This window comes from Phyllostomus hastatus, unplaced genomic scaffold (assembly GCF_019186645.2).
Source record: "Phyllostomus hastatus isolate PE091 unplaced genomic scaffold, TTU_PhHast_1.1 phas_scaffold_1674, whole genome shotgun sequence".
NCBI lineage: Eukaryota > Metazoa > Chordata > Mammalia > Chiroptera > Phyllostomidae > Phyllostomus > Phyllostomus hastatus.
This window is the reverse complement of record NW_025334011.1, coordinates 20,996,287-21,022,695: the sequence shown is the minus strand read 5'-3', so window position 1 is coordinate 21,022,695 and position 26,409 is coordinate 20,996,287. Positions and strand designations below refer to the sequence as shown.

Genomic DNA, 26,409 nt, shown 5'->3' with positions numbered 1-26,409 from the left:
TAACATTTCATGAAGTTGTTTATTCTTGTTATTAAAACTTGGACTCAAGTGATCCTGGTTGTTGTGGAAAAAGCACCGTGTTTGTAGAGGTCGTTCAATCATCCTTTTCTATAGTCACCTCTCCATGAAGCACCTTTCTTCTTTGACGTAACATGTGAAAATAGAGTTGTGGAAACACTTAATTGGAAAAAGAAAACAAAGAAAGATAAGCTATTGTTGGAAATTAGTTGTAGTTGAAACATCTTAAAGGCAGCAAAGTTTCAGAGCAAGTGCATCAGACACCACTGCTACCCCGTAATATTTACAGAGCTCAGGTAAGAATACAAATGGAGGTCCACATAATACCATCTGCTGTGCGGGATTTTAGCAAATTTAAATACCTTGATAAATATACCTTCCTAATAACCTGAGAGACCATTTTTGAATTTAGAATCCTGTAACAATTTGGAGTACGGTGCCAGAAAATTCCAGCATAAGGGAAGCTGCCCACCTGGTCCCCTTTTCTCCAGCCTATTAGCTGGCCTGGACCATGGGGAGTCTTGTGAATGTATGCGTGGAGATGCAAGCCCACACAACACACACCCCTCCCAAACAGCTGCCCTAGCCACCCCTTGATTTCAGGGCTGTGTGTATTGCTGACACAGTTAACCCTCAAGAGAGCAGATTGGGGAAGAAGCCTGAGCAGTATCTAGATGTACACTCAGTGCCACATGGGTGGCATGTCCCACGGTCCCTGGTTCCCAGAGTGTGATCTAGAAGGCGCAGGGCCTGTGTGGAGAATGACCAGAAGAGGGTCAGAATAGAGGCTGGAGCAGAAGGCCCTCTTGGTTGGGTAAGGGCAGTCTGTCAAACACACAGATGTACATGTATCAGACCAGTTAGACACACAGTCACCTGCCCTATCCAATTTTGGAGAATTATTCTGAGTCTATTTGAATTAGTGCTTTAAATTACAGTATAAATGTTAGTGGATGAACAAATTCACATCAACTATCAACAATACAAATGTAAAAGCATCTCTGGAAGTGATAAATAGAACAGCCAAATCAGTGACTTTAATGACAAATAAGCCTTGACTATCTTGCTTAGGCAACTTCAGATAACTATTTTTATTTTACTTATTTTATTTTATTTATTTTTTGCAAGACTAGATAGTTTTTACTTAATCTCTTTTATCTTGCATCTATATAGAACTTGGAGAAAAAATGGAGAAAAAATGCACAACAGATTTTACTTTTTCAAGTTTAGTTACTATTCACCTTGATAAATGTAATGATCATATTATACCTAGGAGACTAAATATATTCAGGTCATACATACTTAAAGCTAACTGACCTATGATTGCAAATGCTTCTCTAACCTTCTGAACAGTTTAGTAAAAGTATCAGCTTGAGTTCAAATTCTGGCCTTATTTAATAGCTGGGTGACTTTTAATCCATCTATTTAACCTCTCTAATCTGTAAAGTCCTCATGATAAATGGGAATTAACAGTATTAAAATAAGTATTCAAAAAGTACTTTCACTTAGGAAAGAATTTAGTAAGCAAAGCAAAATTAGTTATTATTGCTAATATTAATAATCAAGTCAAAAACATCCCCCCAGCTGACTGATCTTCTAGCAACTGGGCCTCTCAGGTAAACGTCAGCTTGATGAACTGAGAAGCTGCTACTGGCAGAGGACAGAGTCTAAGTCTCCCAGAACACCTGAAAACATGCAGTCAAAAGTCACTAGTTGGCTGGTTTCACACCGTAATCCCCTGGGTCCTGGGTTTTTGTGCAGATGTATCAGTGGTCATGAGGAAGAGGAGAACCCAACACCTGAACCTGCAGCTATGTATGGCAGACACTGAAGCCAGGTGTGGCTCTGCTCAAGGGGTGTTGCCAAATACTGGGTGTTGAGAAGCCAGGGGGTAGGTGGGTGGGTATAAACAAATGTTACAGGTGCCCCATCCCTTACCCTTCTGAACTGACTCTGGTGGAACTGTAAAGAGAGTCAGGCTGAAATACTACAAGGGGAGGGGATTAAAAACATTACCTGACCATCAAGTCAATTTTTATCTTGAAAAGCTTAAAAATTGGGGGCCTCCAGGTGCTGGCCAAGTTTTACGCTCATTCCCTTTAGATTAAATATTTTATATTGTGGCAATGTAGATTTTAGATTTCATCAACTTTTCTTATTTCCTTTTCTTTTCCCCCATTGACATTAGTTTCTAATTTTAATGAGAGGGTAACTAACCACCTTGTTTTACATTATTCCGTTAGTGACTACCAAAATCTGACCTAAACATATACCACTGTTAGTACTTATATGAAGTGAGTAAAGCCTCACTAATTTATTGCATCTACTGAAGGGTGATGAAAAATTAGTAAAGAGGCTGAATCATTCAATATATTTTAAGAAAAGTAGCTTCATTATTTTCCAGTGCACACAAGACTAAAAAGTACTCCTAGATGATTCTTCCAAGTATGTGCTTAATGAATAGATGAAAATGACCTGAAATTTTCCTGAATAAAATATTCCTATTAAGATCTGTAATTCTAAATGCTTACCAATAGTTCAACGTTGCATGCTCTATCTTTTCTTTAAGAATGTATCATAGTAAGCTTATTGAGAAGGCAATCATTTGTGTATTTACTTACCTTTCACCTCATAACTAGAAAAAGTCTTTTTTGACTCACTAGCTCTTCATTTATTCCAAATTAATGAAAATATGTGGGATTGAATAGAGGTTTTGATGTATTTGCAAACTGTTCTTTCTCCTTGCCTATTAAGCTAGCAATTATATCTTTCCAAAACCTTTCATAGCATATGCTAAATCAAAGTACTAATAAATACATACTTACATGGTATATATGAAGCCATGATTATAAGAAGAAAATAATAGTAGTCAAAAGAGACATTGTATTTATTAGGAAGTCTTATTGAAAACATTCCGGTTTTCTTCACATATGGTAAGGCAGCATATATTGTGAGAAGTTCACCAGCAACTCCAACAGGATATAAGATGATAAAAAAATTGTATCTGCAAAAAGAAAAACCTTAGAGAATTATTTTCTAGATTAAGTATTGCATTGTATATAATGGCTCTTTTGCTACTACTATGTATGCTTGAACTTACAAATTCTCCTTCATATACATATTTACAATAACCTCACAAAAAAGATTTTTTCTACTCTAATCATTTGCTTATTAACTTAATTATCATCCTTTTTCTCACAGAACTTTCAACTTTAAATGAGAAAATTGTACTAAAATAAGAAGTCAACTTACTTTAAAGTACTAAAATAACTATATACCATTTTAATGTACATGCAGTTTTTTAAGTATTTCACAGTATGTATGTATTATAAAGCATATGTAAGTATTGTAAAGGTAACTTCTCTGACTGATTTTTTCCCCACTGCAGCTACACATTTATTGTTCAATGCTGTTCTTTAAAAGACTGGTTATGATCCTACTTTACATCTAAACCTTGAAATTACCAAAGTATTTCTTTGGGAGAAATTTAGAAAACTCTTTGTGGCTACTAATTAAAATGGAATTAACATTCCAGAAAACTGATAATACTACCTAAAAGTATTAATAACTGCTGAAGAATACATTGTCTAAAACTACTTTCACAACAAAACAAGTAAGACAAGTTGTTTCCTGAATTTCCCCATTAAATGATAGTTTAGCTTGCTTAAAATAGGGCTGTGAAAATTCTATTCAAAAATCTGAAAATCACAATTAGTTCACTTAGACTGTGGCCAGTTCTCCGACCTGAGCAGGCTGCATATCACCTAAGCCAGTCAGAGGACAGTCTCAGGTGTGTACCGGGGCCCCACTCCAGGTGCCTCAAGGACACAAAGCAATGACATTTTCCATTAAAGAAAATCATTCTTCTCCAAGTCAGTTACCATACAGCAGAAAATTAAGGTTAAAATTTTGGTGGACAAAAAAAGGATCTATATTTTATTTGATCATTTTGTTGACATTACGAAATATGTGTAAAGAGAAGTCAAATTTGTCAGTATGATAGAAGCTTGGAGATAACCTGAAAATCACCTTATTTCTACATGCCAAGGATACACAAAGATAAGAAATGGTGGATAAGGACAGAATTATTTGCCAAAATAGATTAACTGGTCAAGAAAGAAAAATGATCATTTTACAGCCCTGTGTAACTCTTCCTTTCCTTCAGTCTATCGCTGCTTTCTTTCCAGACTGTGTAGTTATTTGTGTATCAATTAACTCAATCTTTTGCAATATCAATTACTTATCTCAACTTAAAATCATGTAGCTAAATATCCATTCCTTTTGCAAGTAAAACGTTCAAACTTATTTAAGTAGTTTTTTTAACTTTATGTGACTCTCAGATATTTTTTGTAGCACTATTCTTTAAGAGAAAAAAGATCACTCCTAGAATAAATTAGTTTAAAGCCTTAAAGAGTGATTATTTTTACTGAAATGGGAATAAATTATATAATTTATTTGACTTCATTTGCGTTTTAAAAAGATTACATGTCACCAACTCTCTTAACTTCTGATGGCAGCATGATTTAACTACCATTCAAAAAATATATAATGTTCCTTGAAGATTCCTAATTGTCATCTAAAAGTTTTAGAAGGGAATGCCTTTTTGAAACTCAAATGGAAATCAGTATGAAAACAAAACAATATACAATCATCCATTTGGTGGACTTTCTAGGGATACTTGTGACACAAATAGAACTAAATTACATTCAAACTGTCACAGTAGGTCAACTAGTTATAAATAAAAAGGCAGTTCTAAAGCAAAGCTTTATATGAGAACAATACCTTCAACATCTGGACATAAGTACAAATATAATTTTAGGTTATTTAAGAGGGTTGGCAAATTTATATAGGTGATTGAGATCTTTATGATTTTTGACATAAAATATAATTATTCATGATTATAATGAACTGACATGATGTATTATGCTAACATGTGAATTTCAAAGTTGAAAATTTTATAGTACCTTGTTTAACATTAAGGTCATTGACAAAGGATTTCTAAAGAGCAAATTTTAACATGCAATGAGTGGCAGCATTGTGAACTCCAGAAATTCAAGACATGCAAACGCATTCTAAAAGGCAGAATTAAAGACAATTATCTTCCACACAAATGTTACAAATACAGCAAATAAAAAAAAAGGCTATGATCATGAATTAGTATTTTCAAAGGTGTAGATGTCCAGAAGACAGATCATGCAAAACGACACTGACAGCTTTCTAGGGTTAGCGGTCAGCCACCTTCCAAACCACCGACCTCATGAAAGGCCCGGTATCTGAAAGTAAGCTTTCGGTGCATCAGGAATAAAGCCAACCACACACATATAAATGATAATGCAACCTTCTTAAGATGGACAATATGTTTAAGCTCAAATCATAATTTCAAGCATTTTATTACATACAAAGTGATAAGCCAAATATGTTGAAAAAAGAACTAGAAAATATGTTGAGTCTAAAAAAATTATGTAACAGCAGTGATTATCCTTGCTCAGGGAGAGAGTATAAAGAATGTAAAAGGTTTTCTTTTTCTTCTTTTAGGTTTACTGGTTTATTCACATATTCTCACTTATTACATTGGAACATGCACAATACATGAGTTACAAACAAGAAATAATCACTGAAGAAAAATGGTGGGCTTTTCATATGAGTCAAAAACAAATTAGACACTAGTTATGGATTACCTTCAAACAAGTTAGGAATTTCTTAATAGGAATAGCAGAGTTTTTAAAAAGAACAGAAATATGGATATGGCAATATTTATAATATCAGAAAACTGAAAATGGTTTAAATTCTAGCAATAAGAGAACTGGGTCGGTCAGTCAGTCAGTCAGTCACACTATGAGCTAAATCTGTATATACCTGTAGTGACTTAAAAAAAAAAAAAAAAAAGCTCCCAGATAGAAACAAAAAGCAAATATAATGTCATCCTATCTATGCTTTTAAAAACTCACACCGTGTTCACATTTTTGTTAATAAGAAAAAGTCCAAATGGTTAAACTCCAAACATTTTCCCTCCAACAGGAAAGAAGTGGGTCAGATAAAAGCACAAACTTTCTGTGTTTATTCTACAAACTTCTGTACTGTTTGAGCTTTTTGTAAGGAAAATATATTATTTCTGTAGTTTAACAAAAAAAATCTAAAGAAACGAAAATATCGTGGAACTCTTTTATCCTACTACCTGGGATAGATATCTGTGAGATAGACACCCTCACCCTGCATCTCCTTGAACTTCTTGACACACAGCACTTCACGTGGCTGTTAGTGGTTTTATTTTTTGTCTTCTCCATCTTGAGAGAACAGAGATTTTCTTTGTTCATGCCTGCATCTCAGGTATGCAGTTGGTGCACAGCATATTAAGTTATTGTTATTGCTTTATTGCGACTATAAGTACTATATAAGGAATAAAATGAACAAATCTATGCTGGTCTGTGGTTTGTCCTCCAAAGAACAGTTTTGTTTTTATAATAATTTTGTAAAATATCAGTTGCTCAAAGAATTCAAACTTTGAAAAGAACAAAACATCTTTTGCTTTAAGAATTGTTGTTTTAGGATAGATATATTTAGAACCTTTGAAATATAAATTTTGTCCCCATTGCAAATAATACAATTTCAAATAAGTGTGAATTTTTAAAAATTTCTGTCTCCACTAATTAAAACAAACTTGACATTGTATGTATAAGAGATTTAAAAATTGTGGCTACTAGATTGAATATTAAAATAATTTAAATCAATCAGACAAAATGCCCTATTTTTAGCACAAAGTACACTTAATATAATTGCAAAAATATGTATGTTGCTTTCATAGAAAAATGAATGACCAATTTAGAGATTAAGGAAACTAATATAATTTGTCTTATGTTGATTTCACTGAAAATATATATTAATATGATTTCTCTCTCATCATTAAATTAAACCTTTAGAATGCAACTTATAACACTGTTAAATATGCAAAACAACAGCATCTGGCATCACAGGGCTGAAACACAAACTTGAATTCTCTAGAGTAAGCTCAGCAACAAAATACGCATGCATAGGACTGTGAGAAGCTAAACTACAAGGCATCGCCACCTGGCCCATTTAATGAAGTATGGCAAGTGGTTCAGAAGACTGAATGTGTAGAAGGAATAGCGAGTAATCTCTGTCACAGTCCACGCGGCCAGAAAAAGCACCACACTCTCCTCATTCTGGATCTGCAGAATGACAGAGAAATCCAGTGTCGTTTAAGCTCGAAATTTTTTCTCCATGAAGATATTATATCTTAATTATTTACTGTGTGTCTTTCATTATATATAATGGAATGGTAGGGTTAAACAGATATAACACAGAAAAGTAATGCAGTCACCACTACATAATTCATTATAAAAAGACAACGTAAATATGTCCTTAGGACAGGAATGGTCACGTTTCTGCTGATTCTCTCTCACCCTTCACTGCAGCCAATAACTATCCCAGGACAGCATCACCCCCTCAAAAGAGCACCGGAACCAGCTAAGCCTCCAACTTTCTATCAGTCCTCAAATCAGAGCCATTTTACTATAGAACTAAGTATTGAATCTGCCCACTTGTCCTTGGCACTGCTGCCACCTATTTAATCCAGGGCCTTCTCATCTCTCACACAGATTATTGTAACACCTTCCTAAAAAGTATCTCCACTATTTATTCACTTCATGGACAAAAGTTCTCTTAAAAGCAAAACAAAGAAGCAAACAAAAACAAAACCGGAGGCAGCTAGTCTTGTGATGTAAAAGCTTCAATGGGGGTCAAGATGGAGGCGTAGGTAAACGTGGCTTGCCTCCTTGCACAACCAGATCAAAATTATAGCTAAACAACAGAACAACTATCATTAAGAATCATCAGAAAATAGAGCTGTACAAAAGTCCTACAACTAAGGAATTCAAAAAATCACATTCATCCAGATAGGTAGGAGGGGTGGAGGGGCAAAGACGGTGCTGGCCCCAAACCCACATGTGGTGGATAAAAAGCAGAGGGATATCTATGGAGTAAGGGATCCCAGCCCACACCAGACCATCCATCCCAGGGTTCTAGTGCCAGGAAGAGAAGTCCCCATAACTTCTGGCTATAAAAACCAGTAAGGGTTGGGTCAGCAGGAAGAAACCCAGGCGTCTCCTCTTGGAGGATCACGCACATGGACTTACTCAGACTCACTCCCTCTGGGCTCCAGCACAGGGCCAGTGCCTTGAAGGGTACCAGTGCCATACGGGAAAGTGTCTGGCATCAGGGCAAGAGCTGAGGGACAGCTTCCTCCCAGAGAGAACTACAGAGAACAGCCATTGTTCCTTTTCTGAGCCCTCCCCCACAGAGCCACAGTGCAGCAGCACCATATCTGATTCTCCATCAGCCTAACTCACATACTTAGCCCCACCCTGATGGTTACCTAAGGCTCCACCCCATCCAATTTACAGACCCATCCAAGCTGGTAACAGTGGCTTTTCCATAGGAATGGCTGGGCTACGTGCAGGCTCAGACCTTCCTAAATCTGTTCAAATAAGCAACAGCTGAGCCCAGCCCCATACTTCTCATTGAGTGGCCTGAGGCCTGGTACTAGCAGCAGCCATCTGCAGATCTCTTTATAGCTTATATCAAAGGGCCCATACAGAACAAGGTGGTGGCTGACCTTGGCCTGCACCTCCTGGGAAACCCCAGAGCCTGCACACCCAGTGGACAGTTACAGACCACATCGGTGCACCACCACCCAATGACCTCCACATGCCACAGAGGGAGGTGGTTGCGGGCCAGAGGTCACAGCCTGTCCTACCAGCTGTCTGACCTGGTTAAATCTCTCCCATTGACCTGCTGACAGCAATCAAGACTCAACTACAAGAGGGTGTACTCAGCCCACACTAAGGGTGCACCTCGAGTACCCAGCTTAGGGGATAGGGGAGACTGTGCCAATGGACCCTACAGGACACCTGTACATTAGGTCATACTACCAAGACATGGAGTCAAAACAGCTCTATCTAATACATAGAAACAAACACAGGGAGGCTGCCAACATGAGGAGACAAAGACACACGGCCCAAATGAAAGAACAGATCAAAACTCCAGAAAAAGAACTAAACAAAATGGAGGTAAGCAATCTATCAGATGCAGAGTTCAAAACACTGGTTATATGGATGCTCAGGGAGCTAAGTGAGCACTTCAACAGCATAAAAAGTCAGAAATGAAGGAGATACTAATTGAAATAAAGAACAGTTTACATAAAATTAACAATGAAGTGGATGAAGCTGAGAATCAAATCAATGATTTGGAATATAAGGAAGAAAAGGCCATCCAATCAGTACAGCAAAAAGAAAAAAGAATCCAAAAAAATCGAGGATAGTATAAGGAGCCTCTGGGACAACTTCAAGCATCCCAATGTTCTCATCATAGGGGTGCCAGAAAGAGAAGAGAAAGAGCAAGAAATTGGAAACCTATTTGAAGAAAATAATAAAAGAAAACTTCCCTAATTTAGTGAAAGAAACAGACATTCAATACCAGAAAGCCCAGAGAGTCCCAAACTACATGGATGCAGAGAGGCCCACACCAAGACACATCATAATTAAAATGCCAAAGGTTAAACATGAAGAGGGAATCTTAAAAGCAGCTGATTTCTCAAATGAAACTTTGCAGGCTGGAAGGGATTGGCAAGAAGTATTCAAAGTCATAAAAAACAAGTAACCTAGATTACTCTATCCAGCAAATCTCTCATTTAGAATAGAAGGGCAAATAAAACACTTCCCAGATAAGGTAAAGTTAAAGGAGTTCATCATCACCAAACCTTTATTATATGAAATGTTAAAGGCACTTATTTAAGAAAAAGAAGAAGACCAAAACTATGAACATTAAATTGGCAATAAATAAATATCAACAACTGAATCTAAAAAACAAACTAAGCAAACAAGCAGAACAGAAACAGGATCATAGGTATGGGAAACATTGGGATGGTGGCCAGTGAGGATGGGGGTCTGGAGGAATGGGGGAAGAGGTGAAGGGCTTAAGAAGTACAAACGGTAGGTACAGAATAGGCATGGGGATATTAGGAGCAATTATTGGAAATAAAGTTGCCAGAGAACTTATATGCTTGACCCGTGGACATGAACAATGGTGTGGGGATTGCCTTAGGGACTGGGGGATGCTGGGTGGAGAGCAGCAAAGGGGGAAATTGGGACAACTGCAATAGCATAATCAATAAAATATAAAAATTAAAATAAATAAAAATTAAAAAATATTCATTGGTGCCCCATTGCTTAACAATAGGAAAGGACACAACTCTACCACCTGAGCAGAAAGTTCAAGGTTCTTTATAATCTGAACTTAAAAATCTCTCCAATTTCACCTTCAGTTACTTGACCCACCCCACCCCAACCCCCTGCTCTGCATCCCCAATACCTCTGTCTGGTGACACTAACCTTTGTATTATTTCCAAAATATGTTCTGAACATTTGTGCTATTCCCTCTAATTTGAATGCTGCTTCCATAGAAAATCCTTTCTCATCTCCAGCAAAAACATCACATCCTTTGGAAAACTTTTCCAAACCCTTCCTCTCACCCTGAGCAGTTATGCTCACCTTCGTTCTCACAGTATTTTGTTCACACCTGTATTACAACACTTTCCAATTGTGTACTGAAATTGGTCTGCCTGACTCTTGTATACCTGTCCATGCTTGGCTTATACAGGGAGCCTTCCTTCACTCCCTAGCTCAGGCTAAGTCCCCAAGTACACTGTAGTACCTGCTGGTCCCTTGTTTCAAAGCACTAACACTAAAATAATGAAACAATTATTTGTACAACAATTTCTTTAGTATCTTTCCCAATTATAGGCTCTACAAGGTGGGAACTACATTTGTATTACTAACAGCCAGATCCCCAGCAAGGGGCCAAGCTCAGAGCAGGTGCATACTAATGTATTTGCTGAATGACTCAACGTCTGTATGGCTGCCCCTCCTGGGTCTACAAGAGCCAGGGCACATGTCAGCAGATTGCCTTATTCATTTTGTAAATCCACAAATTAACACACGGCCAGGTATATAGAATGCATTCAATAAATGTCAGTTGAATTAATTAAAGAGTGGTGAAAAGGTGCCAGTGGAAGCTAATGTTGGATAAAATTAAGTAATAACATGAAGGCAGAGATCCTCTGGAGGATAAAAAAATCAAGCAGATGGCTCTTTTTTCACTTGAGGGCTAGTCACCTTGTAGATTGTTTTTATTTTATCTTTTTATGTTTTAACTTTATTTTCATTGTTGACACTATTGCAGATGTCCCCATTCCCCACCCTGCCACTTTGCCTACCTCTGCCCAGCCCCTGCACCACCCTTCCTTCCGGCCGTCACCACACTGTTGTCTGTGCCTAAGGGCTACGCATACACGTTCTTTGTCTAATCCCTTCAGCTTCTTTCATCCAGTCCCCCCATCCCCTCTCCTCTGACAGCTGTCAGTCTGTTCCATGTGTCCATGCCTGTGTTTCTATGTTGTGTGTCAGTTTATTTTTGTTCATTAGATTCCACATATAAATAAGATCACAGCTCATTTTTAAATTATATTCTCCAGTTAATGTTAGCCACCCTATCTTTTATTTCTTCTTCCTCAGTCTTCAGACTCTTTGTGGTCCTGGCCCAGCTATAATACTCATTCACTGTTCAGAATAGTCTTTATTTTATTCTGTTAATGTTGGACTCCTGCTTTTAAACTACATGGCAATCTGAATTAAAAGTCTGTCTCCCCACATGGTATGCACAGATTGCTATCTGTGTAGCAGTCCTTGGTTAGGGACCAGATGGATTAAGCAAGTCAAGTGAAAGATAGTAGTCAAGACAGCTGAACTGTAGAGTAATAAAAGGGCAGAGGGTCAGCGATCTGTCCCCACAAAGACAGGAGGCCAGTGAGTCTTGCAGGCAGTGGGAGGGAGGTATCATCCCAAGCAGAAGAGACGAGAAAGGCATCTGAGGAATGGAAAGGAGGCCAGAGATCTGTCCTCAACTAGACAGGAGACTCCAGAGGCTGTCAAGAAGGTCAGAAGGGCCCATCTGGGAAATGCTTCTGTCATGGGTTTAAAAGCCCTGATGTCTTGACATAGCAAGAATGTGTTTGTTTGCCTAAAAGGGTTTAAGCCATTAGCTAGATTCAGGTCTGCCTCCTGTCACGCCTCAACAAATATTGTGCTTATTTTTCCCTAAGTTCCTTAACCCTTCCAACTTTTAGTCTTTGCCATTTGTTTAGCTCTCCAGAGCTACATTTCCATTTTATGTCTGTTGCTACAACACTCAATGCTAATTGAGGAAAAATAAACTTACACGGACAACTTCAATTATATAGACAAAGACAATACTAATAACTTCAGTAGAAAATAAAATTTTCCATTAACCATTTGATAGAGAATATGAATATTAATTTTTAAAATTGGAAAACACTAGAAGACACTATACCATGAATTTAAAATGCCAACATTTGGTTTTGCTTGTGTTTCAAAGTTCTGCTAATTCATTGAGCCAATGGACAATCACACTTAAATCCAAACCCAACCCTTTTTTGTCTGCTGGTTCTACTTCCTGACACGCTCCAGTGCTAATAGTTTAGATTCCTATTACTACAAAAGCTCTCCCTGCAGACTCAAGTAGAGGACGCATTTATGCCACTTACTGGTTTTATACTGTGAGTAATGAGCCACACCATAAAGATTCTGGAACTCACTTGGACCCCAGCCACAATCACAGAAGTAGGTACAATTCCTGAATGAGAAAATCAAGTCAACCACTGTCTTCAAGACAATTCATACCAAAAATAAAACTTAAATAAAAAACTCACCAATTAAACAGTGGACTACCTATAAGCAAATAAAAACAAAATTCACAAGTCAGTAGCATACAACACAAAATAAATTCCCGATAACTTTGGTTTTAAATGAATCTGTAGGTGTTATATAATCAGTAAAATTGCTTTTGCTCAACGAATATGTTTTCGAATAAATATTATAATCACAGAAAAATAGCATTATTAAAAACTTACCTCAAGCAAGGCAAATGTCTGGAAAAATTTAAGTGTCTTCTGAATACTTTTATATAAACCTTTGTGTGTTCCTTTTTCCATATAAAAACGTACCATGGCAATAGCTAGAACCAACCACCTAGAGAAAATAGACGTATTTTATAAAGTTTGATCAAAATGAATACCATTAACCTTCCTAAAAAGAATGTCATAATTTATATATTAAGAGCATGCATATTTTATTATGCTCTCAGTTCATTATTCCATTTTTAAAAACCTCAGGAAGAAATGACAGACATTTTACGTCGACGCTTCAAGGGGATAAACAGAACATTCGAGACCAACTACATGCCAATGTCAAGCGATGTCCATTCTATCTTTGGTTTCAGCAGGTAAGTTGACAGACTGGAAAAGTCAGGTTTATTACCAAAAAAAAAAAAAATGATGCCTTTATAAAGCATTTACTAATTATATAGTGATTTCTTAAGGTAAAAAGTTGTGTGTATGTAAATAGGTACTTTATAAAAGTACATAGTATATAACTATACATAATTATAAGTAAAATCTTCAATAAGAATCGATTCATATTTTTGTAATTTTCATTGAATAATTGCTGTGCCACAGAAGGGATACACATAGGTTAGGCATGGGCCCACTTTCAAAGAGTTTATTTTAAAAAAGAATAAAAACCTATGTCCTCCCTTTTTAACTTGTATTTGCACATCGAATATAGATTCGGTACTATGAATTCACAGAACACAAAATACAAACTGCATCTGGGGAGACCAGCTTTCTCACCCTGCTGCTCGACCTCCTACAGTCACAATTACAAAAGCACAAATACATTTTTAAAAGTTCCACTATCTGTGTAGCTTTTTTAAACCTTTAATGATATAACCATGGAAATGAGTAGCTACCCCAGGCTTTTAAATCAGTGGTCTCCAAAGTGTCCAGTTAAATGGATTTATGGATTCTAAAATTACTTTTAAAAATAAAACAAAAATACAATCAGATTCATTTAGAACCACAAAAGACCTCAAACAGCCAAAGCAATCCTGTGAAAAAAGAACACAGCCAAAGGTATCACACTCCCTGACTTCAAGTTATGCTATGTGGTATTGTAGGAGGGTGCAGCCAAAGGGTCCCCAAAAGAAGGATTTGGAATAGGGTCCAAAACTCAGGGTGTCCAGGTGATTTTAAGATGTCCTCACCCCCACCCACCAGGTGTGGGTTGGGGGAAGGGACAAATGAAGCAGGGCCATTGAGAGCTGTTTCGCATAGCAACAGCCTTGCAGCCACCCTCTGGTGTGGTCATTTAACATATCTATAACCTTTAACTGGTTGCATAGATATGCAAAATAGCTGTGGCCATGCTCTGAGCCAGGGGGATGGAAGGAACTTCCCCCCAAGATGTAACTGGGAGGCAACTCCCCCTAGTTACAGTGCCTGCATGGGAGCTCAGAGAAGACTGGCTCCATGACATGGGGCCACGCCTGCCCAGACTCATGGTGGCAGCCCAGTAAAACTGGAAGGATGTGAGTTCTGGCATTTGAGGCCGAGTGTGGAAGGAGTCGGAAATGGGGCTGCAGAGGAAGATTGGCCGCGGGGATTTAAAACCCAGACGTGGCAGCCATTGAGAGAGAACCATACAGCTGTGGCAGTGCAGGGAGGACCGCAGCCACTGAGGAGAGAGAACCATGCGGCTTTAGCAGAGTGGGGACTCCCACAGCTGCGTAGACACCGTCCTGGATGCAACCAGCCCCCTGCGGCTCCTCTACCGCCTGGCTCCGAGCCCCAGCCTGCTCTGCAGCCGCGGCCGCGAGAAGGGGCCACCAGTAAGTGACTCGGGAGCACCAGGTCACTGCCCGGCCGCTGCAGCCACCGCTAGGCCTCAGCACGCTAGGCCTGCGCCCACGCTTCCATCACTCGGGCTCTCGGAACCTCAGGCCAACCTCGCAGCCACCTTCCCTGGACCTGGGGCCCGGACACAATGAGTTCTGCACTAGCCCTCTCCACGCTGCTGCTGCCACCGCCGCCGTCGCTTTCCCAGAAAGGGGGATCACCACCCCCCACCCCCAGCCATGAGAAGAATCGCCATGCGGCTTTAGCTGGAGATCCTGGCAATGGTGCTGGGAACTAAGGAAGGCCTGCCAGCTGAGCACAAATTACTAGGAAAAACCAAGAGCTGCCTAAGCCACGGACTTCTATTTTTTTCCTGAGATACGGTACCCCAGACTGGGCAAAGGGGAGAAGGAAGGACTGTGTGTTTGTGGGTGTTTCAAGGGACTTTGGGATTTTGACAAAGACATTAAGTCATTACTTTTAGTCTGTATAACTTGAATAAATAACTCTTTTCTTTTTCACCAATCTCTACATGGAGAACTATAATTCTCTGGCTTAGGGAAAGGTGAACCTAGTATAGGGGGACCCCAGGAGAAACGGGGATTAATTCCGTAGCATTGTGGGACCCTCTTCCCTGGTGGCCAATCGGGGAGGATCATGGGAAACCACATGCTCAGTAGCTTTAAAGTAATGCAACTACTTGTGTATACTCAGTAAAAACCCACTAAAACTAGCCATAAAGGATCCACCCTATAAGAATAAAGTCCCTCTAGCCCATGAGGTCAATCTCTGCTTGGAGTTGGCCTGCTCCCATGTTCTCTTCTATGAACTCTGGGTGTTTGGTTCAATTCTTTGTCCCCATCACTAAGAACCTGGTTACCTGTGCCCACCTGGGACAGTTTTGGCAGAAAAACAGACACACAGACCAACAGAATAGAATTAAGAGCCCAGAAGTAAACCCACACGTATATGGGCAAGTGACTTTTGATAAAGGGGACAAAAACATGCAATGGAGAAGAGAACATTTCTTCAATAAATGGTGCTGGGAAAATTGGAAAGCCACATGCAAAAGAATGAAACTAGATTATAGTTTGTCCCCATGTATAAAAATTATTTCAGAATGGATCAAAGACCTTAATATAAAGTCTGAAACAATGAATTATATAAAACAAAACATAGGAACAAAATTTATGGACCTTGGTCTTAGAGAAGATTTTATGAACTTGACCGGAAAGGCAAGGGAAGTAGAGGCAAAAATAGATTAATGGAATTATATCAAAGTAAAAAGCTTCTGCACAGCAAAACAAACCACCACCACCACCACCCCCCCAAAATGAGGCAACCAACCAAAGATGCGATGGTATTTGAAAATGAGGCAGAGGCCCTGAACAGATACTTTTGCCAAGAAGACATAAGAATGGCCAACAGATATATGAAAAGATGTTCAACTTCACTAGCTGTTAGGGAAATACAAACGAAAACTACAAGTAATAACAAGTGTTGTTGAGGATGTGAAGAAAAGGAAACCCTCATTCACTGCTAGTAGGTATATAAACTGGTAGGGCCGCTATGGAAAACAGTATGGAGGCTCCTCAAATAATTTAGAATAGTTACCATATGACCCAGCAATCCCTCCTCTGGCTATCTACCAAAAAAAACTTGAAAACATTTATTCACAAAGATATATGCACCCCTGTGCTTACTGTAGCGTTACTCACAGTGGCCAAGAAACGGAAGCAAAGTGTCCTTTGATAGATGACTGAACAAAGAAGATGGGGTCCATATATATAATGGGATACTGCTCAGCCATAAGAAAAGATGATATACCGCCATTTGCAACAACATGGATAGATCTTGAGAACATCATGCTAAGCAAAACGATGATTTCACTCATATGTGGGATATAAAACAAAGCAACAACTGAACAAAGAAGAAAAACAAGCAAAAATGCATAGACACAGACAACAGTACAATGGTTACCAGAGGGAAGGTGGGTGAGGAGTAGCAAAGGGGGAAGGAGGTTAAATATATGGTGATGGAAGAAAATTTGACACGGGGTGCTGGACACACAACGCAATATACAGATGATGTGTTACAGAACTGTATACTTATTTTCCAATATCACCTCAATAAATTTAATTAAAAAGAAAAAATTATATAGTTTTAACTTTTTAAAGAACAGTCACAAATGGACAAATGGCTTTATGACTCCTACAAATAAACTACTGATTGAATAAGATGAAAATGCAAGCTCAATAGAACAGTAAGAAAATGGCAGAATGACATTTTTACTCTTGGAACTTTTATTCCACCTCAGCACATAATGGGGGAAAACACCAGGAATGTCTCATGAGATATGACAAGAAGTCAAATATATGTCTGGAACTATCACAGAGACCTTTGCAATGTGGAAATATGAATGATAACAACAGTAACAATATACACTTAGACCACTTCCCATGTTCTAGACACTATTCTAAATACATATTTAACACATTACTATTTCACCCTCACACAACCCTATGAGGAAGCGACTACTATCACCCCATCTAACTGCTGTGGAAATAGGTGGAAAGGGTCACATAACCACTCAGCTGGGACCTAAACCCATCACTGAGCTCAGAGTCCATGCTCTTGAACCACTATGCCATACTAGTCTGGTCCTAAGTACTATGCATACTGTGCCTTGAGATATTTGCTAATTGCAGTAATTCATGTATGTAAATTATAAGTAAATTTAAAAGTCATGTGGAGAGTTATGCTCAAATATTATAACTGATAATAGTGTCCTATCAAAAAAGTTTGAAGGCCTCTGTTTTATATGAGACAATCACCATGCAGAGACGTCATGTATGTGGCTTATCCGAAATCTAGAATAAGTTATGGTCAAGTCTGAAATGCAGCCCTAGAGCACCCCAACCCCAGTGCTGTTCCCTTTGCATGGGAACTCAGCTGATAGTGTCGCCTCCAGATGGGGGCCACACTGAATTCCGTGCTGGGCCAACCTGACGCCACTGATCGGCACAGTGTTTTCAGTACCTTCCAGGTCAACATATTACTTCAATACCCCAATTCCAAGTCCCTATACTACTTCTAATAAGAAAACAAAAAATTTAATAAGATGTTTTAATTCAAATTTTCCATACATTTGCCTTTTTAAGGCAAACCCAAACTCAGGTTTTTATAGATCAATTTGAGAGGTAATTATTAACCTCCCAAAGAATTCATCACAGAATTCATTTAAAGGATAAGTTTTATTTATTTTTACATAGCATGATATAAAAATCCATGTATTGTTAACATTATAACAAACTTTACTGTTGCTCCATAGGTGGCAGTGTTGTACCAACTGGTATAGTATTATAATAGGAAACACTAACCTGTTTAAAATAAAAGATATTAACACTGTGCAGTTAGAAAGGGCCACCCAACCATCTATGCTAATCTGCCATCTGTTTTTCAGTAAATATGGCCAGGAACTCACCTGAACTAGTAAGTGCTCACTTCCTAACCCCTAATCACAAAGTTTCTCCCAAGAGACTGACGTTTACCTAACTTTAGACTTCCTACATCCTAAAAGAATTCCAAAAACAATGAGAACTTCTGCATTTAGAAATTCTTTTCTGAAAAGTTCAATGTGTTTAAGAGTATGCCAGAGCTATTAATTAACCAAATGTACACCCAAACAGACACACTCAGTCTTTGACTAAATACTCCCTGGGGAAAATATAAACATGTGTTCCATTTGCAGAAGTTTCCTTGCTTACTTGCTTAATTCACTTGTTTATTCATTCATCTTTAGGTTCAACATTTATTTCTAAGCCAGATAGTGTGCTAGATGCCAGGGAATTAGAGGTAAGCAGGGCAGTACTTATTCAAGGAACTAAATTAGTAAGTGGAGGTAACAGAACAGAACAGTGTGGTAACAGGAGATAATATGCCATCACTTGCTAAACACAGGGCCTTCTTCTCATGCCAGTACAGCTATAATGACCCGAAAAACCCTATAGAGAGCTTTCATCTAGCTGTCTTCTCATGCTTCTTTTTCTCCCGAGACTCCTTGGAGACCCCCTGCTCCCTGAAGAACTTGGTTATCTATATTTCCTTTTTTAAAAAAATTCAACGCTGCCTTTTAAATTTTTATTACCAACAATTTCAAACACATACAAAGATACAAAGAAGGTAAGATGTGCCCATTGCCCGCCTTCAACTGTTAGCTTATGGGCAATCTTGTTTCATTCAAACCTCTATTCACTTCTCTCCATTGTCTCCTCCCCTCATTATTTTGAATCAAATCATACATCCTATAACTCATACATGCTTAATTATGCATCTCTAAAAACATTATTTTAATAAACGCAACCATAATACCACTGCCCCACTTTTAAAAATTGACAATAACTTCTTAAATCATGAAACGGTCAGAATATAAATTCCCTCAATTGTTTCTTAATTTTTTTACATCATGATTGAAATAAAAATCATACATTGTAATTAGTTGCTGTGTCTGTTATGCCTCTTTTAATCTCTAGGTTTCCCCTCACTCCCTCCATTTGCTTTTCTCTTACAATTTTCCTGTTGACGATGCTGAGTGGTTTGTCCTGCAGAGTTACCCTCAATCAGGTTTGTGCTAATCGAACACCCACATGTAATATATTATGTTCTTCCTCCTCTTATAATTCTTATATGATCTAGGGGCTTGCTCATATAGGTTCACATTCCAGGTACTTCATAGGCTGTGCCGTGTACTTCTCTAGAGCGTACGTAACTCCTGGCTGTCCCTCTTGTCTGTGATATTAGCCATCATTGATAATTATTGTCCAGTATAATAATTTTAGCAGTTATTAAAAATGATATTCTAATTTTATCATTTCTTCTTTATACTGTACCTCCTTTAAAGTAACCATTTGGAGGCTTGTACCGCGATGGTCTTTGACATTCATACCATCTGTAGTTTCATGTATTGTTCATCGACACCTTTAAATCTCCTTTCCTAGACTAAACTGAAACTTTCATTTAGCAGCCAGTGAATATTTTAATTTATAACACACTCATGCCAACAGTTCATGCTAAAAGGTTCATAAAAGAAAAAAAGATAATCTGGGCTTTATTAAGACCATCTGCTCTTTGAGAGACACTGAGGAGAATGAAAAGCCAAGCCACGATGTGGACAAAATATTGACAGATCACATAATCTGATAAAGGACTTATATCCAGATTATATGAAGTACCCTCAAAACTAACAGAAAATGAAACAACCCCATAATATAAGGACAAAAAGATTTGAACAGACACTATACCAAAAAAGATAAACAATTGGTAAGTAACCACATGAAAAGATGCTCAGTGTTATTAATTCCTAAGGAAATGTAAATTAAAGTCAGAATGACCCTGGCTAGTGTAGTCAGTGGATTGAGCACCAGCTTGTGAACTGAAAGGTCACCTGTTCCATTCCTGGTCAGGGCACATGCAGGCCAGGTCCCTGGGAACCTGAGAGAGGCAGCCAATTGATGTTTCTCTTGCACATCAATGTTTGTCTCTTTCTCCCTCTCTTTCCCTCCCTCTAAAAATAAAGTCTCTTAAAAACAGAAATATTCTAAGAAGTAAAAATTAAAAAGAACTAAACCACAATGAGGTAACATACCTATTAGAACATGAGGCTATGCAGCAACTGGAACTCTCATTCACTAACTGTTGCATTGGAAAATGGTACAACCACTTTGGGAAAGTTTGGCAGTTTCTTAAGAAATCAAGAATGTGACTACCGTGACTACCATATGACCCAGCCACTTCACTCGTAGGCACTTACCCAAGAAAAATGAAAGTGTGTGTCCATATAAAAACCTGTACATGAATGTTCATAGCTTTATTTGTCATAGCCCCAAATGAGAAAGAACCCAAATGTCCATCAACAGATGAATGGATAAGCAAGTTGTGGCAGATGCATGCATGAATCTGCCCTCCTCAGGAATAAAATACGTATACTTAACATTTTGGGAAACATATACAGGGTGGGGCAAAAGTAGGTTTATAGTTGTGAATATGCAAAACAGAGTTTATTCTTTTTTTATTTATTTGAGAGAGACAGAGAGAGGAAACGAGAGGAATGGAGAGAGACAGAAATGTCACCTTGTTGTTCCACCAATTCATTAACCAATGTGCCCTGTATGTGCCCTGACAGGGGATTGAACCCACAACCTTGGTGTAATGGGATGATTGAACAAACTGAGCTAGCTGGCCAGTATCAGAGTTTATTCTTGTATCATTATTTATTAATAACTGGATTATTTTCAATATGAGAAACTGTAAACCTACATTTGCCCCACCCTGTATGCTTGAACCTTAGGTGTGGTGCTCTGATAACTCACACTGTGTACACTGTGAAACTACCTTAAATAGTTGCTCTTTCTGCAAGAAGTGCATGTTTAAATTAACCACTATGACTAGGAATTATGATTTTTGAACATTCATTGTGTGTCAGGAACCCTGCTGGACACTTTATATGCATAATCTGTTTATTCCTTGTAATAATCTAGCAAAACTTTGTTCCAATTTTACAGATGAGAAAACTCAGGGTCACGGAGGTTAAGTAACTTATCTGAGGTTACTCAGCTAAAAAAGGAGTGAAATATAACTTTTCATCAACACCTTCCTGCACTATTTACAAATTAAACCCAAACATTTCAGCAAGGCATTTCAAGCATTTGCTGTGGCCTAAGCCACCCGCCCATCCCCATTTCCCTCCCTACACTTCAGCCCATTTGTTGTTGCCTCATCAGCAGGTCCAGCAATGTCCACCTCTGTGCCCTAACTCATGCCGTTTCCCTATCATGCCTATTAAATCCTACTCATCCTTCAATGCCCAGTTGAAATACTATGGTCTGCCCACAGAGCTTTCTCTAGTTCTCCCTACCTGTCTGACCTGGCATCTCTGCAGACAGGTGTTCTAGTTCTATAACATGTTCTATTTCATTTGTCTCTTACAGCCATCTATAAATGCTCCAGGTTACACTTCCTCAAGGATAGGGCCTAAAATATTTACCTTATGTCACTTACTTAACTTAGGACAATGTACTTAACAGTCTCAATGGTTTTTTGTTGAAACATAGGGGGAGAGGAAAAAAAGCCCTGGCCAGGTAGTTCAGTTGGCTAGAGTGTTGTCCCAATATGCCAAGGTTGCAGGTTAATCCCTGATCAGGGCGTACACAAAAGCAACCAATGAATGCATAAATAAGTGGAACAACAAATGGATATTTCTCTCTCTCTTTTTCTCTCTCCCTCCCTCCCTCCCTCTCCCCCGTTAAAATCAATTTTTTAAAAAAGTACCATAAAAATCCTTTAAATGTGTAATGCTAGTTCTGAGAATTCATCCTAAGCAACTAATTCAACAGAAACAAAAGTAAAATGTCATTAGTGCATGACTTAATCTGTTATTGTATATTAAATCTATATTCTCTTATGTTAACCATGAGTGTATTTATGAAAATTATATAGAAATATTTGACAGAATAGTAAGTGAAACAGAATATACAATAGAGCAGATACTATAACTACAATGCTCTTTAATATGAACTAATTCACAATAAAATTTCCTGAGTGCTTCACTGAGCTTGCACTCCAATAGGGGACGACTGACAATAAGCAACACAACAAATTAGTAAAATACATTGGATAGTTATATGGCAATAAGTGGGGTGCAGCAAAGCAGGCAAGGACAATAGGAAGTATTTGGGTGGGGTTGCTCTTTGAATCAGATAGTTAGGGAAGGCTCCCCTAAGAATGGAGATTTGAATAAAAACCTGGACATTATACTCATACAAAAAAAAAGGAAAAATTAAAGGTCATGCTAAGCTTATAGAATTAGGCAAGTTCTCTTTTATATTTATGTAAAATTTTTATTTCTTAAACATTATTTTAATTTTTTCTAAACTAAGACCCTCGGCTAACTCTCTGCTATCCACCCCATTAAAATGTACACCTTGGTGTCCTATTTCCAGCACAACTTCTCCAAATTTATTTGCCACTATTTGTCAACTTTCCAATTAAATCAAGAGAATATACCAAGCTTTCTTACATCTTGTTGGGGACCGCCCTGCCTGGTATCAGAAGCTGTAACCCCCACCAAGGCTAAGGCTGAGGGAGTGGCCTTGGACCATAAGCCAGCAAGGAGAAAAAAGCTTATCTCCCTGGCAGGAGCACTGCTTCTGCTGCTTTATTCATAACTGAACCCCAAAGCTTGGTCAGTTAGCCAATGACGGGTAAGATTCCCTAAGGGGGGAACGACCTAAGACAGGCATGATCTAAGACAGGCATGATCATGTGGGAGACCCCCAAGAAAGGACTTTGGTGGCTACAGCAAAAGGGGGTGATGGACCCTCACTCCTCGGCTTTGATAAAGCCTGAGTCCTCAGCGTCTGGGGGAAAAATCTCCTTATCTCTTGGTTGCATAAGTTCCCTTGCTCCACCTAAGCCTGAAACAATGACAGGGTGGTGCAGCTCTGTGCTGAAAAGGGCGGGTTCCCCAGGTAATCAGGCCTATGAAAGAATATGTAAAATCCTGTGAAACCTGCTTTGTTTAGAATGCTCTCAGTTGAATGATAAGGGTCCAAGGAAGAAGTAAGTTTGTTCTTTAAAGTTTTACAGCTCTTTGACTCAAAATAGGCCCTTGGACTTCCTTGTTATCTATTGTTTGATCCTTACCTCCTAGCAATGAATAATGAGCTTTTACCTAAATTCTTTTTCAAAGGAAACCAATAAAAAGCCTCTCTGGAGGGGGAACAAGGCACTCCCCACGTGATGAGTGGCCCTTCTGTTCCCATTCCCTTACAGGACCTGGTTGTCTCTGTGTATGTTTTTAGCATATTTCAATGAACATCCGCAGCTGAGATGGATCTTGCTGGCCGGTATCCTTTACACCTCATGCATATTTACAGAATTTATCTCACTTGAAATGTCTACCCTCTACATGTGCAAATCCTATTCCTTCAAATCTCAATGGCCCTAGAAAACCTCCACAGAATTAGTTATCTAGATTATTCAATTCCAGTTATCCTTGCCTTTAAAAAGAGATGAGAGTGACAAAAAACCTTCTCACTATAGTTACAGAGACAGACAAGTTTCAGACAAGCAGTAATTTGCTGGGGCAGATAGGAAGGAGATGAATGAAGTGTGAGAACACTAAGGAGACAGCATTTAACTCTGCTCCAGGTCAGGTAAGAGACCTAGAAAGCTTCAAAGAGGGTAGCTTGGTTAGAAGTCATGGAAGGTACATGGAGAATATTATACAAAGAGACAACAGTCTGAGCAAAGATGAAGAGAGCCGTGAAAATTAAAACGCATGGTGCTTTGAGGGCATAATGCGTTAGGGGGATTGCAAATGCAATAAAACTGGAAACGGGCATCTGGAAGCGTATTGAGAATGGCCTTCAATGACACACTGCCTAAATCCCAATTATGGTGAAGGTAATAGTGAGTCAATGAAGGCTTTAAACCAGAGTTATGCACTGACGTTTATATGTTAGAGGGTAACTTAGGGTTCTAAAGAAAGGCTGGACTGAAGAGAGAAGGTACAGCAGACCAGTTAATAAATGGCGGGTGTTCTGAAACGTTTTTTGATTGGATAAGACTACCACAGAGGAGAGAGAATTCTTTCAGCCTCCACTGTATCTAAAGGTATCAGCACATAGAGGGTGCTCAATTGTTCTCCAGATGGTTTGAACACATGAGCTTTCTGCTTTCGAGATCATAAAAGTAAGTAAAGCAGAAAGGCGAAGAAGAAACATGGCTCTGGAGTCAGACTGTCTGGGCTGAAGACCAAGTCTGACAATGGCTGGTTGTGTGATCTGGAGCAAGCTACTTAACTTCTTTGTGCGTTAGTTTCCCAATCTATCAACTATATCACGTACCCCTCACAGGATAGCAGAGGGCTAAAAATGAGACGGTACCTACACAGTGCCTGACACACAGTAATCCTCAATAAATATTATATTTCTTATGAACTGCGTTTGGTATTCAGGATTGTACACCAAGCTCAGTGCTGTGTCAAATCATTTATTAAATCTTCTCCAATCACATTTTTCTAAGCTTTCTATAAAAGCTTCTTAAGCTTTCCCCACATTTATATAGGTTAGTTAACTCAGGCCATATCAATAATTACCTTTTAAAGGCAATGCAATTCAGAAACAGAAGAGCGTGTTCTTAACAGCTTTTAAAACGCAGCCTACACAGAAGTCACTTTGACAGCTCTTAAGAGCGATAGTCATTGTGTAACCTTCTGTGCAACTCAAACTTAAAGCCAGAAGTAAAGTACAGGGTATCAGTAATGGAGCAAGGGACCATAAGGATACTGGACACGGGCGACACGCTCTAATAAGTTTTTTTTTTTTTTAATTTAAATCTTCCCGAGTAAGAAGCTCTAGGAAGTACTATTGCTTAAAAAGTTGTGGTGACATTAACAGTTAAGAAAACTCTGCCAAGAGATCTGCCACACGAGGAAATGCACGCTAGGGGTCCGCGACCGGGAAACCAGGTTTCGGACACTGGCCGGACAGCTCCGCGATGGCTGGAGCCAGGCGTTTCTTCAACCGCAGGAGCAGCAGCGGCACCCAGGACTGTGAGGCCGAAGCGGCCTCCCCCGCGAGTCGGCCCCGCATTCCAGCCCGGGTCTATACTTAACCTCCGGCCCGCGGTCCGCGGCCACCGCGCCACGCCGTGCACCGTATTAGGCAATGCCGGGTGAACAGGGCCGGATCCCCACCCCGCTCCACTCCATTCAACTCGCCGGCGGCGGTGCCCCTCCCCCACGGCCTCTGCCCGCGTCCTGTGAGCCGAGACCACCGCGCTTCCCGGCCCCGCGAGCACCTCCGCGGGCCCCACCCGGGCGCCCCCCCGCCACCTAGCCAGCGCTCCAGGCGCGCAGTATCGGGGAACAGCAACGCGGGGAGGGCCTGAGGCAGAGCCAGGATTCTTAGGGCGCACGTACCCCGCGGTCATGGCAATGTTGTAGAAGGTGAGCCAGGCGGTAGCCGCCCAGCCTAGGCGCCTTCTCTTGCTAGGGGCCTCCCTCTCCTCGCCGGTCTCCGAGGCGCCGCCGTTGGTGCCGTCCTCCTCGCTGGACGCCATGGTGGCCGTGCAGCTGGGGTAGGTGGCCGAGAGGGGAAGGGGAGTGGGCGGGGACCCTGCAGAGCTCGCAGCTGAAGCGCCGCTGTCCGCTACCGCCGCCTCAGTCAGGCGCCCCATGTGCCGCCGCGCACAGGGGGCTCGGCGCCGCCAGCTCGCGCGGGGAGGAGCGGGCGCCCCCGACCGCCGCCCCGCGCGCCCCGCCCCTGGCCCGGGAGCGCGCGCGAGGGGGAGACGGGGCTGCCTGTCCCGGAGTGCGGGAGCTCCTGTTCTCCGAGTCCCTGGGTACGATTTGGAAACTCCCACGTAAAACCTGTCTACTTCTCTGGCTAAGGGAACCTCATCCCAAAAAATGAGCCAAACGTCGTGTGCCTTGCAACAGGCTCTTTACTAATGCATTCTGTTGGGACAGACAGAACTCACCTGGGTTTAGAGTGGCTCTGCCACAC

At 39.8% G+C, this 26,409-nt stretch overlaps 1 protein-coding gene across 1 annotated transcript; it reads right to left on the bottom strand.

The window, feature by feature from the left end:
* HACD1 (3-hydroxyacyl-CoA dehydratase 1) lies at nt 1-26,143 on the bottom strand. Its single transcript, XM_045857947.1, has 7 exons — nt 25,824-26,143; nt 13,022-13,139; nt 12,821-12,839; nt 12,656-12,744; nt 7,084-7,205; nt 2,844-3,022; nt 1-177 (listed from the first exon to the last, which is right to left on the bottom strand). Exons 1-7 carry the CDS (start codon nt 26,078-26,080, stop codon nt 95-97), a joined length of 867 nt encoding a protein of 288 aa, XP_045713903.1. The 5' UTR covers nt 26,081-26,143; the 3' UTR covers nt 1-94.
* Nucleotides 26,144-26,409: the final 266 nt, after the last annotated feature.